The sequence below is a fragment of the Ammodytes marinus genome (assembly GCF_949987685.1).
Source record: "Ammodytes marinus genome assembly, chromosome: 19".
Lineage (NCBI taxonomy): Eukaryota > Metazoa > Chordata > Actinopteri > Uranoscopiformes > Ammodytidae > Ammodytes > Ammodytes marinus.
This window is the reverse complement of record NC_137223.1, coordinates 1,707,545-1,725,479: the sequence shown is the minus strand read 5'-3', so window position 1 is coordinate 1,725,479 and position 17,935 is coordinate 1,707,545. Positions and strand designations below refer to the sequence as shown.

General features: G+C 43.8%; 1 protein-coding gene and 1 long non-coding RNA gene across 2 annotated transcripts in view; both read right to left on the bottom strand.

Annotated features, from left to right (window-relative positions):
* The window catches only part of LOC307265989 (tyrosine-protein phosphatase non-receptor type 14-like), a 44,632-nt gene that overhangs the window by 3,823 nt on the left and 22,874 nt on the right, over positions 1–17,935 (bottom strand). The window contains exons 4-18 of the mRNA XM_080047851.1: positions 17,093–17,193; positions 15,554–15,621; positions 14,954–15,024; positions 14,720–14,807; positions 14,439–14,527; positions 14,063–14,150; positions 13,618–13,700; positions 9,593–9,653; positions 8,815–8,869; positions 7,229–7,698; positions 5,720–7,009; positions 4,074–4,214; positions 2,719–2,937; positions 675–803; positions 142–376 (exon numbers count right to left, since the gene is read on the bottom strand). Of these exons, the coding sequence (XP_079903977.1) occupies positions 142–376; positions 675–803; positions 2,719–2,937; positions 4,074–4,214; positions 5,720–7,009; positions 7,229–7,698; positions 8,815–8,869; positions 9,593–9,653; positions 13,618–13,700; positions 14,063–14,150; positions 14,439–14,527; positions 14,720–14,807; positions 14,954–15,024; positions 15,554–15,621; positions 17,093–17,193 (3,188 nt within the window). The remainder of the gene's footprint in view (positions 1–141; positions 377–674; positions 804–2,718; positions 2,938–4,073; positions 4,215–5,719; positions 7,010–7,228; positions 7,699–8,814; positions 8,870–9,592; positions 9,654–13,617; positions 13,701–14,062; positions 14,151–14,438; positions 14,528–14,719; positions 14,808–14,953; positions 15,025–15,553; positions 15,622–17,092; positions 17,194–17,935) is intronic.
* On the bottom strand, positions 9,660–13,054 carry LOC307265994. Its single transcript, XR_013845363.1, has 3 exons — positions 12,983–13,054; positions 12,100–12,228; positions 9,660–10,979 (listed from the first exon to the last, which is right to left on the bottom strand). It is a non-coding gene; the product is annotated as an uncharacterized lncRNA (long non-coding RNA).

The following is a 17,935-nucleotide window of genomic DNA, read 5'->3' as shown; positions in this document are numbered from 1 at the left end:
ACTAACAATCTTGGCCGGATGAAGTAGAACATCCGGGTACTCGGGACATCCTAAATCTTTTTTCTACATACTATATAGTAGAAAGTATGCGATTCGGAACACAACCAATGACTCTACACGATGCTACACGATGCCACTCACAGAGGAATCCCTGGACATATTCTGGACAGCCCTGCTCAGGCCAGTCCGTGTACTGCAGGTGCCAGACGGTCCTCTCCTGGCCAGAGAGCAGGTGTTTGACCTTTAGCCCCGTGGTGGCGTAGTTGCCCGAGTCGGTGCGGAACTTGGTGGTCACCTTGAATTTGCCGTGGGTGGCCGAGTTGTGTTTGGAGCCCAGTTTGGGCCAGTAGCGGTGGCTCTTGGACCTGCCGCCCTCCTGGAAGGGGGGAGGGTGGGGAGAGAAGAAGGATTGAGGGGAAAACAGACGTACACCATGAGCTCTGAGGCTTACACATAAATGGAAATTATGCAGACACACACACACACACGTATACACACACACACACAAACACACACACACACACCTACACACTAAGGTTCATCCTGCTTCCCATTCGCAGACAGATGCCAGACACACATCTGCGTGTGCCGTGTGTGGGCATATATGTATGTGTGTGTGTGTGTGTGTGTGTGTGTGTGTTTGTGTGTGTGTGTGTGTGTGTGCGTGTGTGTACCTCCTCTGCAGTAACCATGGCGATGACGTTGACCCCCTGCTCCCAGACCATCTGCCAGAAGTCGGCACAGGTGTTGGCTAGCGGGCCCTGGGTGGCAATGTAGTGCCACTCCTCCCCTCTGATCATCACCTGGGGAGAACACACACAGACACGCACATAAAGAATCAATTAGTACAGGTGTGGAGATTACAGTGACTGCAGCAGTACAAGCAAAATCAGCCTACACTTCAAAAACTAAGCACATTGGCCAGAAACAACTTCATTTATACTTCAAATATGTCCAATGTGAACCGCTAATTTGCGCACATTGATGATAATATCACCCACCCCTGGAGGGCAGTGTAAACAAACCTTTTCATTCCCGGTTGGGAGTGTTTTCCCTCATTTATAAAACTCTCGACCCCTCTTCCTTAACCTTCCCTCATTGTTAATCATAAGGCATCCCGCATTGTGAAAAAGCTCCCATCTCAAAAGCACTCCAGCCACAGCCACATAGATGTTTTTCGGAGCGCCATTACATAATTAGCATGTCCCAGCTAATGCATCTGGTCGCCCTCGTGACTGTAAACAGTGTATTAAGAGACGGAGAGAGGGGAATAAACAAGGCCTTTTGTTTGTAAGAGGGTTATACCGTGATAGGCAGCGACTCAGTGCTGCTTTGGTGATTGCACTTGCGCACCAGAACTGCAATCAGGCACACACGCACATGCAGAAATGCAAAATCACGCATACACACAGACACACACAGACACACACACACACACACACACACACACAGCGTTTGCAAGTAAGTAGGAATAGAGTTCTAGTGAGAGCAGCTCAGGTTGACTTAAGAGGGTTTTGGAGTTTGGACCACATTCTTTGGGAATTCCGTGAGCTCTGTGAGCTTAAAGGCCCAAGCAGCCTTCAGCAGGGCCTTTCATCCTCTCCTCTGAGCCACTGGCTGCATAGCAAGGACCACAACAAAGACCTGCACAGGGCTGAATGTAGACAGTCCATGCTCTTTGTTGTTAGTCCTCTTTTATGATGCGGGTGTGTTACAAAACACTTTGAGACTCTAACTGTGATTAAGAGCCGTACATATAAACTAGAGTTGTATAAGCATTACAAGTTTACTAAATTTGACTGTTTTCTTAGTCTACATCATTATTTTTTCCTCCTGTATAAGCCCACACTGAAAACTGACAAGATGGATATGTTTGATTTAAAATGCAGGCTGTCATGTTGTTGCAGTAAACATTTAATCTTGTATGATGTTATATATCTGTTGGTGCATTTCCAACCACCAGCTGAAACCATCATGTCTGCATGGACCAATGGAGACACTAACTAATGTTCCAGATAAATGGCATTTATTCATCATCTCATATAAGTCAGGTATTTTCTCTGGCTTCCGGATCTTGAGAAGGTAAAACGTGCTTTTATTTCATCATTGTAAGATCATTGTAAATGTATTCAAGGTTGAACCAAACAACTTACTCACGACTTCAGACATGATGCGCCCTGTGTTTTAGCTTCTTTTCACTGCATTGTTGGGTATTTTTATTCCATTTGACTATTTTAATTCAATATTCGTGGTCCAAACACGTGAAGCACAGCAATGTTTTCCGGAATTGCTGTGTAAATTATTATGTTATCGTGTTTTTAATACATCCCCACCATTCACCCAGTAGACAAATGTCATAACATGATGGATGGAAACAAACAGTCATTTGCATTTTTATATTGAGGATTTTCAGTAGATTCATTTAAAGTTTGAGGGACATTTGGATTGAAGCCTGACAAATATATAATTAACACTATCAAATGAACAGGTATTGAGTTTCTCATATAACTGAACCAATCAAGTGTTCCTTTATAGATCTAGCTACTAAAGCTAAAGGATTTACTGAGAATTGTATTGTTACAAAGTCGAAGAAAAGCTTAGCTGATAAAAAAAAAAAGTTGAATTTGTACATGGTTGTCTGTTTAAAGATTGTGTCTTGATTACATGAATGTAGCATTGTGACATTTTTACACTTGACCCCCCCCCATATGAGCGCACCTTGACATGGGAGGCGTTGATGTAGCCCGTGTTGTTCTCCTTGTTGGGTACCAGCTCCACCCGGTTCTCCTCGTACGGCACCACGTCACGGAAGCGGTTGCGCTCGGTGTTCTCGGGCAGAGTGGCCGTGGTGAGAACACAGTCCGACCTCCTCTTGGGAACCTGCTCGTACTCAGTGAAGACCTGCTCCTCTTCAAGCCTCAACTCCAAGGTCTTACACTGCACAGAAAAGCATAAGAGAAAGGAGGAGGCGTTAGTCACATAACACGCCATTCAGAAGCTTTTTCTCTCTTTCAGTCCTAAAGGGGCTTTCATCCGTTTACATTCCACCATGCCTAAGAGACCAATCATAGCCAGGAGAAATCCAGACATCTCATTACAATATACGTCAACATGTCTGAACTCTCGTCATCAGCTGAATGCCACGCTCGATATCAAAAAACTCAAACTATGTGTAACGCATCGACACCGCTGTGGAAGAGTGGACTAGGCGATAGTGCTATTCATCCTGCTGGGGGTCCATGTTTATTAGACCAGTCATGCTTGAGAGGGGTAGCTTCTCTCTCTCTCTCTCTCTCTCTTCTATCACTCTCTCTCTCTCTCTCTCTCTTCTATCACTCTTTCTCTGTGGCTCGCTCTCTCTCTGTCGGGTCAAATTCTTAACATACCGACGGGCCTAGAGGCGATAAGCACCACCATGCCACGCGTTCCACAGCCTACTTAGAGCTTGCCCCCGCTAGCTTAGCAACAGTCAAGACAAAGGCCGGGTTTCACACTTCCACGCTCAAAAGGGAGCCAACAGGCACCATCTGAGAAATGGCATGCATTAAATACTGCGGCTATGAGAACATGTTTTGGGTTTTTAACGGCAGCAAAAACAGGTTAGGAACCTTTAAGTTAAAGGGTTAATTCTCCATAAAAATATGTTTTTTTAATTCTCTTATTCAACTTAAAAAAGAAATCTTGAACCAGAATAGCCGCCATTATAATTGTGGTCTGGTTATATTCTCAGCCTGAAATATTTTGTCTACTTACTTTTTGAGCTGCTGTAAGTTAAAAGGAAGCTCTAAGAAGCTTGTTTTTTTATGTCTGTACCATACGATTTGCAAGGTTATATGTGAATAAACCTATGATAGGTGCACTCCAGTAATTGGGGCAACCAAAAATCAAATATATGTCAGTCATCATCATACATCTATCTATCAATGAATATATCAATACAGTCTTAATGGAAGTAAAAAAAAATTCTCTTTTAAGAAAAAACTTTCTGATAAAACAGCTTAAGACAAGAAACCCTTAGAAATGCAAGCAGTAACTCCAACACATATGTTATAGCGGAGGAGAGGACATCTTACCCGCTCGTCAGTGGAGGCCTTGGCAGCGTCCTCTGCAGGGCTCTCTGGGACCGGCATGCGGGCCACGTAGAGCCCGTTGAGGGCAGCCATCATCAGGGGCCTCTTCATGGAGTCCACCGACATCTTCTGTCTCTCCAGAGTCTTCAAGAGAGAGGAAAAGCCCGGTGTCATGGTTACTGGTGCCGGTAGCATTTGAAAGACTGACTGACCCTGCAGCGGCTGCCTTAAAGCTGTGAGCGTGCAGCCGTGTGCACATGTGGAATTAGGTTGGAAGAATGTGTGTGTGTGTGTGTGTGTGTGTGTGTGTGTGTGTGTGTGCGCGCGCGCGCGCGCGTGTGTGTGTGTGTGTGTGTGTGTGTGTGTGTGTTAGTAGGGCAAACCTGGCTGTACCAAGCGCCTTGTATCCCGTCCAAAGGTGTGAACTAACGAGCCTCGTACACAAATCCTAAACCAAAGTAGACTTCTTATCCATCCACTTACTTCCTCGCCCCTCAACTTATTTTGATCTGTTCATCTTTGTTTTGTCCTTCCTTGCATATTTTTCATTCTTTCAGTCCCTGTTTTTTTCCCCCACCTACCTCTTTGGCTTCTCTTTCCTAACAGAACACACACGCTCTCTGTCCCCTCTTTAACACAAGCCAAACTCTGAGGCACACATGCACGGTCCCTCCTTCCTCTAATGGATTACCTCTTCTAATCTCTGATGCTATTAAACCTCCAGGACAACTCCTCCACCCTTCCCCTGTCTACCTCCTTCCCTGTGGGACAGTCAAAACAACAGCTGGGGGGGGGTTACCCTCTAGGTATGACATAGCTGACAGCTGGCATAAATGAGACTTTAACGATTTTTGAGTTTGGGATGGGACTAACACTAAAAACCACATACAGTATAAAGACTTTAAAATCAGGCTGTAATAAAGCCGGCCACACCCATGTCACCCATGAACCGATTATGTGATTTAACTTATACCTAGCAGACCCTTGGTGCTGTGTCAAATGTTTGTGGCCTAACAGAGCCGACCTAAAGGAGCACACACCCAACCCCAAAGAATAATCTGAGGGGGATTTATAAGGGGTTTAGCTGCCTGGGGGGACTCAGAGCCTAGTGCTACCCTCTCAGGTGCAGAACACAGGATTACTGCTAATCAGCAGCTACGAAACTAGCTAACAAACAACAGACTGAAGCATTTCAAACTGCTCCTATATTGATGTTGTTGTTGTTGTTTTCGTTTTGTACCAGATTATGTGCTGCTCTAACAGTTCTGTAGATTGGATCCTAATTTGACAATTATGTTGATAATGCTCATACACTGAAGTTGTTTTGAGTATAGCAGGGTTGCAACTAACTTGTTTTATATGATAATTAACCTGTTGAATGTTTTATTTATTTAAATTATTTATTTTCATTGAAATGCAATTAATCTTTCAAAATCTAATCAAATTAGGGAGACATTTTGAGTCCATCCAAAACGTATTCTATAGAAAATAGATCGGTAGACTGTACATTGTAACACTATATAAGCCAAAATCATAATACAGAGAAAAGTCACAATTCTTCACATCTGAAAATCACTTAATTTGCGGTTTTTGGTTGATATACTATGAAATCAAGAGGTGTAAAGTCATAGAATTCCTGAGTGTCTTACCCTCTGAGCGATTTCCCTCTCCACGATGCTGTCTTCTAAGGAGAACATCTCTGACACCGGCCTCTCTTTGACCGGCTCCTTCCTCACCCTCTCCTTCACACTGGTCAGGTCAGGCTCTGAAATGGATGGACCTAACACTGCTCCATTCACCCCACCCTGGTCCCCTCGGGTCAATGTCCCACCAGCACCTGCCCCACCACCACCACCACCACCTCCACCTCCAGGCCCGCAGCCACCAGGGCTCTGCCCAGCTTTGAGCGCTCGGCCCTGGGCTTGGTGCGGGTCCATTTGTCCCTGGTTGCTCTGTGGTCCGTGATTATGGTTGTGGTGGTGAGTGTGGTTGTGATTGTGGGCGTGGCTGTGGGTTCGCATCTGAGCGTTGCTAGCAGGCCTAGGAGGACCGGGGTACTCTGGAGGGGGCTTGTTGGGCAGCTTGGCCAGAGCGGCCTGGAGCTGAGCGCTGATACTAATGTCCTCGTTCAGACTGGGGATTTGAACATCCAGCTCGGGCCTCTCCTCTTCCTCCTCCTCTTCCTCGCTCTCACTGCTGTGTATGAGCATGGTCGCATTCGACAGAGTCTTTTGATGCTGGTAGGCCACTGGCCCGGATGGCGCCACAGAAGCCCCGGGTCCTTTCTGGGCAGGCATTTGCATGGGCAACTCCTGAGGATGCTGAGGTGGAGGAGGCTGTTGGGTTTGGGGCTGAGGAATGGACTGAGGCTGAGGGGGCATCACGTGCTCTCTGAGAGTGTTCCTCCGGTTCAGTGCCTTCATCACCAGGCCCTCCATCCCTCCTCCTCCTCTCATGGAGCTGATCACCTCCATGCTGTGTCTCTTGCTCAGGGTGGAGCGGTGTTTGGCGGCGGCGGTTAGCGGCTCGCTGACCTCCTGCAGAGACTGGTGCACCACCGCCGAGCTGTCGGGCTGGAAGGTCTTGACGGACAGCTGCACCATGCGGGTCACCAGCTCTGGACTGCTGCCCCCGATGCAGCGGTGCCGGTGGCTGGCCAGGTCTGGGGTGCTGGTGGCCGGGCGGAAGGAGCTGGAAGGGTAAGGCGGAGGAGGGCGTGACATGTGGTTCCTCAGCATGTTAGCCGTAGCTGCGTAGCATCCCGCATTGGTCCCCTGTTGTTTGGTATTGGCCAGCTCAGGTGTGCTGACAGTGTGAGAGATGGAGCTTCCTCCACCTCCAACCCCGCCACCGCCTCCCCCTCCGTTAACACAGGGGCCGTGGTTGCCGGCCGGTCCTCCCTGATGAGGGCCATGCGACACTGGTTTACTGTAGCTGATCTGCAAAGCAAACATGAACAGAAAAACAGTGTGAGATGTAGAAAAGAGCTAAAGACTCCCAATGTGAGAAAAAACTCTTATCTCAACAAAGTTTTTTAGGCCACTACACCTTGAAAAACATTTCTATTACAAACCGAAATTACTATTTTGAACCTGAAAATAAGCATTATACATATGAACTTTTGAAAAGAAATCAAACATAAAATAATGGACCTGTACCTGTGGTGCGTAAGGTCCCGGGCTGGGCCCCAGGCCATGGTAAGGGCTCCTCTCCCTCATCTCTGGCTGGCTGTACACTAGAGCCTCGGGCTGGCGGTAAGCACACGCGTTACTGATGTTCAGACTGCGTAGAGACTGGCTGTGGAGGTCGTGGTGAGATGGTAGCATACGCCTCTTCTGCCTCATGACAGCATCGTACTCAGGCGTGGGCCGGTAGGACGGGGCTATGATAGCACTGTGCCGGTGGCTGGGGATGTAGTCAGGGCGCATGAGCTCACTGCCAGGGATGCTGAGGTTGGAGGACATGGGCGAGGGCTGGACAAACGTCTGGGAGTGATTGAGGGAGCTCAGGCTGGGGCTGCTGTACATGCTCCCATTGGGCACCGTACCGTTTCGGAAGGGGAATTCCACCTGGCAGCGGTCCAGACTGGTCTCTGACTTGTAGTAAGGGTCGTCATGGAAGATACTGTCTAAAGGTCAAAAGAAGGAAAATGGTTTTGTTTCAAACATATTTGTGTGATGTATTTTTTTATACATTTTAACCAAGTTGGTAAAGATGTTTTCTATCAAATAAAGCAAGTACAAAAAAATAAAGAACATGATGAACCCACAAGATTAGTCCTGAGAAAAAGTAACATAAACAGATCATAAACAGATCATAAACAGATCATAAACAGGAAAGTCAATTCATTAAATGGTATCAGCTATATAAAAATTAAAAAATCAACACATTTGACGAAGTGGTACCAAATTATTCTAAAATTCTTAAATTTGCCTTTTAGAGCAAACCTGATTCTTCTGAGGTATGTTACTCGATAAGTCATTTACCCAACTCTGTATTGAAAACATTTCTAGTGGTTTCCAGTGTTCTTGTTAAAATGATTTAGCTGTTGAAGAGCAGCACTTGTGGAAACCTACATGTGTTTTCTGATGTGTCAAAATCAAATTCATTGCCAAGGACCTGAGGGAAAAATCTGAAAATGTCTTCCCAGTTATAGTACCACCATGATGAAGGAGACAGTGGTATGCATGTTCTTCCTCTTCATGAGACTATGTCAAACCCACAAGCGAGCAGACGTACATAATCTCCGTCCACGCAATCGGAGTGCGATGCCTGAGGTCACACTACATAACAATCTCACGCCCGCGCATAGTAGCACACCCAGAATGTTTTTCCACTCACTCTTGACATGAGGGGAAGCTCTTTGGATTATAAAGGCAGACTGAGTGTGTGAACAAGTCAATGAAAGAGTCAAGCACAAATGAAGTCACCACTCTGCACCCCGAACGGTCGGCTCTAATTGGCTGGGATATTGTTAAAATACAAAGCAGGCTGTGAGTCACACGCGGTGATGGGAAAGACCCAACTAGCTCCATTCAACTGCTTCGGTTATGATGAGAGGAGGCTAACATCTTAAATCACACTGTGGTCAAAACAGTGAGCCGGAAGGGGTTGAGGCTTAATTTAAATGTGTGAGTGTGCGTGTGTGTGTATGTGTGTGTGTGTGTGTGTGTGTGTGTGTGTGTGTGTGTGTGTGTGTGTGTGTGTGTGTGTGTGTGTGTGTGTGTGTGTGTTTGCCACGTACCTTGGGAGCTCTGTGTGTCCTGATAATGCTCTCCATACTGGGAATGCATTGGGGGCTGAAAGAATAATATAAAAAAAACACTTAATTCAACAGAGATACAAAGCAATTAATAATAATGGAGCAGCCTCTAAATAAGCATTAAAAGGCTGTGACTGTTGCTTTTGTACTACTTACTGAGCCTGGGATACTTTTCTGTGGGCTACTAGTGTACATTTACGTATGATATGTATAATCATTGACTGTAATGTAAGGACCTGAAAAATCATAATAAAAAAATTATAAAATAAATGATATAAATATGACTGTGATCAATCCAGGGCCATGGACACGTCAACCTCCCATGGCTGTGGTTCTCCAGACAGACATCTGAGCACTCGCAGTGGACTGACTGAACAGCTATTGTGCCACTTTTAGACGAGCCATTGTCTGGCCAGCATGGAGGGCAGAGGCACAAATCACTGCCTTCATTGTCGCAACGGAAATCAGACCAAGCAACACCCTTTGCGAACTTTCCAACAACACCCACCACACGCCACCAACGCACGTTAAAAAGCCAGGCTCCGTGGCACAATTAAGAGCTGCCCTGTGTGGGAGAGCTCAGTCACATTGCTAACCGCGGCCCGTTTTTTTGTCCTTCCCCTCCCCATAAATTCTCCCTCTGTCTCCTGCCTTCTGGTCTCATTTACACAGGCCAGAAGGCAATAATAAACACGACCGTGTCAAACCACTGGGTTATGTTACTGTTTATGTTAAAGTAAATGAAAGCTGCTGATGGTACCAGAGAAAGGCGGTGGGTCCAGTTGGATCTCCTCCCGATCGGTGCAGGTGAGTGAGTGGGCCTGGGGAGAAACAAACGCATTCGGTGAGGACATATACAATGATTGGCAAACGAATCTCCGTATCCCTATTTTTAGAGATTTACATTATACAGTTTGTATTGATATTAAGTTTTTTTTTAATGGTGTTTAACCCTCTGAGCCCTGAGGGCATTTTCTCGATTTTACATGCTTTTATAAATTACCATTTTAGAGGGCAAGTAGATAACATAATACCCAGCTGACTCATATTAAAATGTTCAGAACACTCTCAGCTCTCAGTTAGGAAGGTTCAATTTTGCCCTAGTCCAATGTGAAAAAAAAATATTTTGACATAAATGTTGAAATTTGAAGTCCGATTTTTGAAAAATTTCGAAATTTGTGTGAAATAATACCTTTATTCATCTGATTGAGTTATTTTGGCTCTTGAAATTGCTTCTCCAAAACATTAGCTTCTAAAATGTACAAGAATGTTTCCATAAAAAGGTTGGGAAGAGCAAAAAACATGACTAAAATGATCTTTTTGTCCAAACGTTTTTTGGTTTTTTGGTTCTCGATTTTACATGCTTTTATAAATTACCATTTTAGAGGGCAAGTAGATAACGTAATACCCAGGTGATTCATATCAAAATGTTCAGAACACTCTCAGCTCTCAGTGAGGAAGGTTCAATTTTGCCCTAGTCCAATGTAAAAAAAAAATATTTTGACATAAATGTTGAAATTTGAAGTCCGATTTTTGAAAAATTTCGAAATTTGTGTGAAATAATACCTTTATTCATCTGATTAAATTATTTTGGCTCTTGAAATTGCTTCTCCAGAACATTAGCTTCTAAAATGTACTGGAATTTTTCCATAAAAAGGTTGGGAAGAGCAAAAAACATGACTAAAATGATCTTTTTGTCCAAACGTTTTTTTGGTTGAGATCTAAGGGCATTTTCTCGATTTTACATGCTTTTATAAATTACCATTTTAGAGGGCAAGTAGATAACATAATACCCAGCTGATTCATATTAAAATGTTCAGAACACTCTCAGCTCTCAGTTAGGAAGGTTCAATTTTGCCCTAGTCCAATGTGAACAAAAATATTTTGACACAAATGCTGCAATTTGAAGTCAGATTTTTGAAAAATGTGGAAACTTATGTGAAATAATACCTTTATTCACCAGGACAAATTGTTTTGGCTCTTGAAATTGCCTCTCCAAAACATTAGCTTAGCGAAGGAATACAATAATTGACTAATGTTAACATGCTAATACTAAAATAAAATATGAATAGTGTGGATGCAGGAGAACTTCAGATGCTGCCAGAGGAAGGACCTGATCCACACCGTCTCGTCTCCACCAGGGAAAACTGGAAGAGAACAGACAGACAACAAATGAGCCAAGAAAAGTGAACAGGCATGAAAACAAAAAGACTATCCTGCTGAGCGAAAGCATTATCCCCATTTACAAAGCATTAGCTTCTATAATGCACTGTCATTTTCCCAAAAAAAGTTGGGAAGTGCAAAAAACATGACTAAAATCAAATTTCCCAAAATACAAATAGTCTCTTACTCTACTTTGACCACATATGAGGAATTAAGCAAAATGAGACTGAATAATGACTTGATACTAGTGTTGTTTTTGTCAACGAAATGTATGACAAAATATCGTCGTCAACGAACATTTATCACGCGACAGAAACGAGACGAGACGCAACGTAAATGGTGGTCATGTGACGAAGACTATAATCAAATATATAATGCTTTATTGTTGACTAATAAAAACGGGACTAAATGTGGTTTACAAAAACAAAAACTGACATTACAGCATCGTAAGAGAGGCCGTGTCCGGAGGGGATGTCACTTTTCCCTGTGTAAATGTTAAAATCTATGGTGTAGCCATTGCTTGAGTCCGCCAAAACGAACAATTTGAAACCCCACTTAGTAGGTTTGGCCTTCATGTATTGAGTAATTCCAGTTTTAGCCTTTGAGGCAACCATCCTTTCATCCACAGCTAGGTTTTTGTATGGATGAAAATAGGTCTTTGCTGCGGTTTTGATCAAATTGAGGAGAGGTTTGACCCTGAAGAGTTTGTCGAATTGTGGCGTTCCCTTCTTCCTATCATTGTTTACATCTTCATCTGGATCACTTATGTGTAAGTTCCAGGAGATGACACCAAATCTGTCCCTACTCATGACTGTTGCGGCAAATGGACAGGTTAAACTGTGGTTCTGCCTCCAGTAATCAGCAATGTGGTGTAGTCTAACCAGGGCCATGTAAAAGAGGAGTCCAATGTACTTGTAAAACTCCTCAACTGTCAAATCAGTCCATTTAAACTTTTTACCCATGGCAATTTTTTTGGCAGCCTGTTTATTTGTGTTGCTACAGAGTGTGTGTACAGTGTGTGCAGTGAAAAACAATTTGAAGAGCTCAATTGGTGTGTAGAAGTGCGTGCCTAGCTGTGGGCCAGGGGTGCGTGCAGGTTGAAACCTGGAGACAGGAGGAGCGGTGTCCTGGTCTTCCTCAGTCTTCCAAGCCCGCTGCTGCGTAGGGGGTGCTGGTGGAGTTAGGACACGGGACCTCTTTGCGGGTGGTTCTCCTCTTCTCCTGGACCTGGTGCTGCCACAGATTCACAGAAATCAGTCTCATTATCTCATAACTAAAATATTTAAACTTCACAACTTGTATTTGCAAACAACAGTGTAATAAAAGTCGATGCAAAAACATTTCCATTCTGTACTATTTGTAAATTGTAAAGGGAAATACTTTTACACAGAATACACATCTATTACTATTATTTTCAAACAAAAGTAAACAAAAGTAGTGCTATCAATAGAGAAATCAGTCCCTGTAATGTCAAGAATGCAAAATTCAAGCTACCTTACATTTACACACAGAGCTTCATTTGCAATTTCTAAAATAAATTATTATACCCGTTTATAAACAGCTGTATAGCCTACTACAGTTTGTTTGTTTCTCTCTCTCTCTCGTAACTTCTGTCTCCTCCCCTCAGCCAGACTAAATGACGGCTTTCCATCTCCCACAACAGACAGCGCTGTGTGTGTGTGTCAAAATATTGACACACACACACACACACACACACACACACACACACACACCCCGGGTGTCCATTTATGCGAGACAGCTAGCAAACAAAATTGAGACACACGGGGAAGATTGCTTACTTTTACTTGTTTTCAAACTATTACTTGTTTTCAAACAACAGAAGGCTGGCGACAAGAGTATACAGCTCTGTCACGTCAGTTCCAAAAAAAAATCGGTCATGTCACGGACGCAACATTCAAGCTAGTTTACATGTTCACACTTAGCTTCCATTACAAAAACAGACGTTTTGTGAAATAAATGCTCTTACCCGTCTTCAAATGGATCCATGTCATCTTCATATTCCTCTTCGTCAAAGCCCTCAATGTCGGAATTGGCGTCTTCCTCTGAATCTCTCAGCTGTCGAACATCCGCGCCATGGTGAAATCGAAATTAGGAGCATGATAGGAGTCCTTTGTTCAGTGATTGTGTATGTTTGACCTTAGTGGGAGGTCCTTAGTGATTACACTAAGTTGATTGGATGGTTTTTCACAAAATATGACAGCAAGCAGCTCTACCAATCACGCAAGGGAAAGGGCCGATGACGTTTTCGCAAAATGTTGATTGACAAGCGGCTCAGCCAGTAGCGCAAGGGAAAGGGTTGATACATTTTCGCGCCTCTCAGCAACATATCTCTGGCTGTGAGTCACGTAGAATCACGCGAGAATATGTCCCGGAAAGGGGAGAATCTCAGCTTTCCGGTGATATTTAAACCACATTGCTGCGATTTAATAATGTTAAATAATGTATTAAAACATAACGAAATCACCGACAGAACGCCTTAGAACGCAGTACTGCGGGCTCCGGGTCCAGAGGGTTAAAAGGTTGGAATGAAAAGGTGAATGACAGACGATACTGGATATAGAGTGGTTCTTCTAACAGCCTTCAGGTGGCCTCAAGACTCACTCTGCACAGATTTTGTTCTGTTTGTAGAATTTGTGTCTGGCCGTGAAAAGGCGAGCGATGTACTTGGCCATTTCCATATCCTCCTGTAGATGCAAACACAGAGAGACAAACATTGATATCTGAAACGAGTTGAGTGGTTTTCAGGAGAGAATTTGATCCTGTTTGTCTATTTGTGTGCTCTGATATCTGGGATATGTGCTTGTCCTTTTTTTGTGTAACTTCCCACAAGGAACCTTGGTGTGTGTGTGTGTGTGTGTGTGTGTGTGTGTGTGTGTGTGTGTGTGTGTGTGTGTGTGTGTGTGTGTGTGTGTGTGTGTGTGTGTGTGTGTGTGTGTGTGTGTGTGTGTGTGTGTGTGTGTGTGTGTGTGTGTGCGTGCGTGTGTGTGCGCGTGTGTGTGTGTGTGTGTGCCTGTGTTCCGAGAGCACTTGCAGACATAACACTGACCATGTGAAAAATGATGGTGTCTTCTCGACTTGTTATCTCCACTGTGATGGCTGACTTGTTGTGTGCTATGGTACCAATGTCCTTCCACCTGTTGCACACACACACACACACACACACACACACACACACACACACACACACACACACACACACACACACACACACACACACACACACACACACACACACACACACACACACACACACACACACACACAATTAACACAAGAATAGCATTTTCCCGCACATAATTCAAAGTATTTCCTTCCATATCATTTAACTAATTGTAGTAGACCCACTACCAAATAACCACAGATGGGGTCAGATTTTGTACAGGATAAAAACAATAGACAAATATGGAGGGTGGGGGACTTACTTATGGAGCATGATGGATCTGCCATTTCTGTGTTTGACAAACACCCCAATGAAGGACACGCCAATGAAAATATCATTGGTGTAGTTGTCCTGTGTAATACAAATGAAAAACATAAGGGCACAGTAAAGTCTTCTCATAATCAATGATATTGGCTTCCTTGCAGAGTGTGTGTGTGTGTGTGTGTGTGTGTGTGTGTGTGTGTGTGTGTGTGTGTGTGTGTGTGTGTGAGCGAGCGTGCATGCGTGTGTAGGCTGGCGTAGGGAGGTGTGTGACATATCTACCTTGGCAGGAAAGCTCTCCTGGCCAAAGCCATCCAGTTTCTCCACTTCCTTGATGTAGAGCAGCTCTGCTTCAGCAGTCTGCATTCGACTGAAAAGCACAGACAGATATAGTACCAGGTCATACTATGTATCTCACTGTGTGTGTGTCTCTCTCTCTCTGTCTCTCGGTGTGTCTCTCTCTCTTTCCAAATGTGCACACATGTACATAACAGTATAGCATCAAGCTGACAGTACCAGCGACTCTTGTGTTCCTCAGCCACTTTCTGGGTCCACTCCTCCAGCACTTCATCTCCATTGGGCCAGTTCTGAGAGAGACACAAAGACAAGGCACAACACATTATGGGAGAAATGATGGAGAGAAGGACCAAGAGAAGTGAAGTGTCCGGGAGATGGCAAAGTGAATGAAGCATGCTAAAAGAACCATATTCCATATAATAAAACACATCCCTCGCTCTCTTTTTCCAACCTCTTGTCAACCAGTTTTGCAGCTTAACTGAATTAAGTAATGTAGCAGTGAACATCATATAGATGAAAATGCAACAGAGTAAAATAGTGTTACAGTAATGTAATCCATTTGGTATCCACTAGATCTTTACCTAGGTTGGCCTAGCCTACACACAAACACTCTCTCTGATTTGTCCTGTCAATCAGGTGAAGGAGGAGGTACACATGTGACACAAGAATGTGTGCCTTCAGGGAGCACACAAGGAAACACACAGAGACACACACATAGACACACGTAGTGACACACAGACACACACACAGAGACACACAGACACACACACAGACACACAGAGACACACGTATTTAAGGAGTAAAAGTTTGAAGACTCACCACTGGGAAGAGGACGTACTCCCTGAGGAAGTCCTGAGACATGAAGTGAGTGAAGTCTCCAAAGTCAGCTAGAAAACACAAACACATATACAGTTATAAGTTTTAAAGAATAGAATAGAATTAAACATACAATAAATATATATAGAAGATATATAGAAGATAACATGTCAGGATAATATCAGTCAAATGAACAGCAAGTCAAAAACAACATGTTTTCCATAAAGTTATAACATTTCTTTGAATGTCTTGTAATTATTTATTTGAAATATTGCAAAGAAATATTGGTGTCTTATAAATCCATGAGGGTTGGACAAAAAAATTAAAAATTAAAATCTAAATAATAAAATCTAATCATAGTCCACCAATAAATAATGAACACGTTTTACGCGACATGTTTTATCCATTCCTTTTTATTTGTTGAATGTTAATTTGCTAGGTAGTTAAAATGATACTCTTGCTACAACTTTTGTGTAGCAAAAGGCTACGTTTTCCAAGAGATATAGTATTATATGTCCGGGGGAAGAAATATGCTCGGTTGCTACATTGGGAAGGGACAAATGACAGTATACTTTTACGTATTGACTAACAGTCTAACACAGACCACAAGCTAGTTGTAAGCTTAATTAGCTAACAAGCAGCTCAACTAGCTAATTACTTCCTGATCTTTTCCATTCTCGTTTCTTGAACTACTCAGGATCTTGTTGTGATACAAATGTTACAAAATAAATGTCTACCGTGCACCAGTAACATCCCCACCTGCGTACTATCTTCCTAACATGCTGTGGTCCACAGATAGGGCCAGTGACTGCATCAGAAGCACTGTTCTCCTGCCTGTCCCACACAACTAAGTGTAACAGAGGATCCTTGCCTCCCGACAGATAAGGCTCTTCCTGATGCTACCCTTGGAACTAGCGATAAGCTAACTGTCTGTTTACATTCCCTCCCCGAGCCACAGACAGCACCCAGGAACAAGTCGGAGGAGATGGAGTGAGGTTGTGTGTGTGTGTGTGTGTGTGTGTGTGTGTGTGTGTGTGTGTGTGTGTGTGTGTGTGTGTGTGTGTGTGTGTGTGTGTGTGTGTGTGTGTGTGTGTGTGTGTGTGTGTGTGTGTGTGTGTGTGTGTGTGTGTGTGTGTGTGTGTGTGTGTGTGTGCGTGCGTGCGTGTGTGTGTGTGTGTGTGTGTGTGTTAGGGGCTGATACCATAGGAACTCAAGTGGACTAGGTTTTCCCAGTGGTATGCAGCCATATTAGGTAGTGGAGTCAAGATGACCTGAGAAAGTGTGAGTTTGTGCTCACTCGTTCTCTCCCTCTCCTAGATTATTCACATGAGCTGTGTGTGTGTGTGTGTGTGTGTGTGTGTGTGTGTGTGTGTGTGTGTGTGTGTGTGTGTGTGTGTGTGTGTGTGTGTGTGTGTGTGTGTGTGTGTGTGTGTGTGTGTGTGTGTGTGTGTGCGTGCGTCTGTGTGTGTGTGTGTGTGTGTGTGTGTGTCTGTGTGTGTGTGTGGGTGTGTGTGCATGTGCGTGTATGTGCGTGTGACTTGCCTTGTACTGCTAGGCCAGCTAGTCTGATCCCCTGCTCTACTGTGCAGTGGAGACGTCCTCCATCCAACACAGCCTTCTTCACCTGCAGGTAATACTGATACCTACAAAGAAATAAGGAAAGAAAAAAAGTTTTATACAGATGTTCGAGAATCCCATTAAGATGTGACACTGATGTTGGGATAGTTTTACCTTTTTTTTAAAATATGACAAAAGTTATTGCACTGAAAGTTTGCACAGTACATTGTTGGTACTGGATTGAGCCAAATGGATTTGGTGAATCTGTTTCATAGATAAATGTCTCAACAGCTATGGGATCGATGTACTGCTATATGGCATTCATGTCCCCTTCAGGATGAACTGTAAGACACACTTAGACACACAGTAAATACCTTTTATGGTAATTAGCTAATATTAGCATGCTAGCGCACATCATTTAAATGGTGAACATGGTAAACATTGTACTTACTTACACTAACATTAGCATATTAGTATGGTCACTTTGTTTGCACGCTGAACTAGGATGTAGTTAAATGAAACCCTGTTCCTAATCACAGGCATGGCTGCAGACTTGTATTCTTGTTCAGTCTGCATACCAGCCTTTTTACATTCTGAACTGTACAGAAAAAGTATTTGACCAAGTGGGTGGTAGAAGAGGCACTCTGGTGGTTAATGTTATTTTTTCCAACTGGCCACACTGTCTCTGAACACCACTTACATGAAATCCAGTTGGAAAACATGATGGGTTTCAGTTCAACACATTCGTCCAAAGAAAGTAAGGGGATCTGTGCACACGCCGTTGCACATTAGCAACTGAGGGATTGCAAACATCCACAGAGAGACACC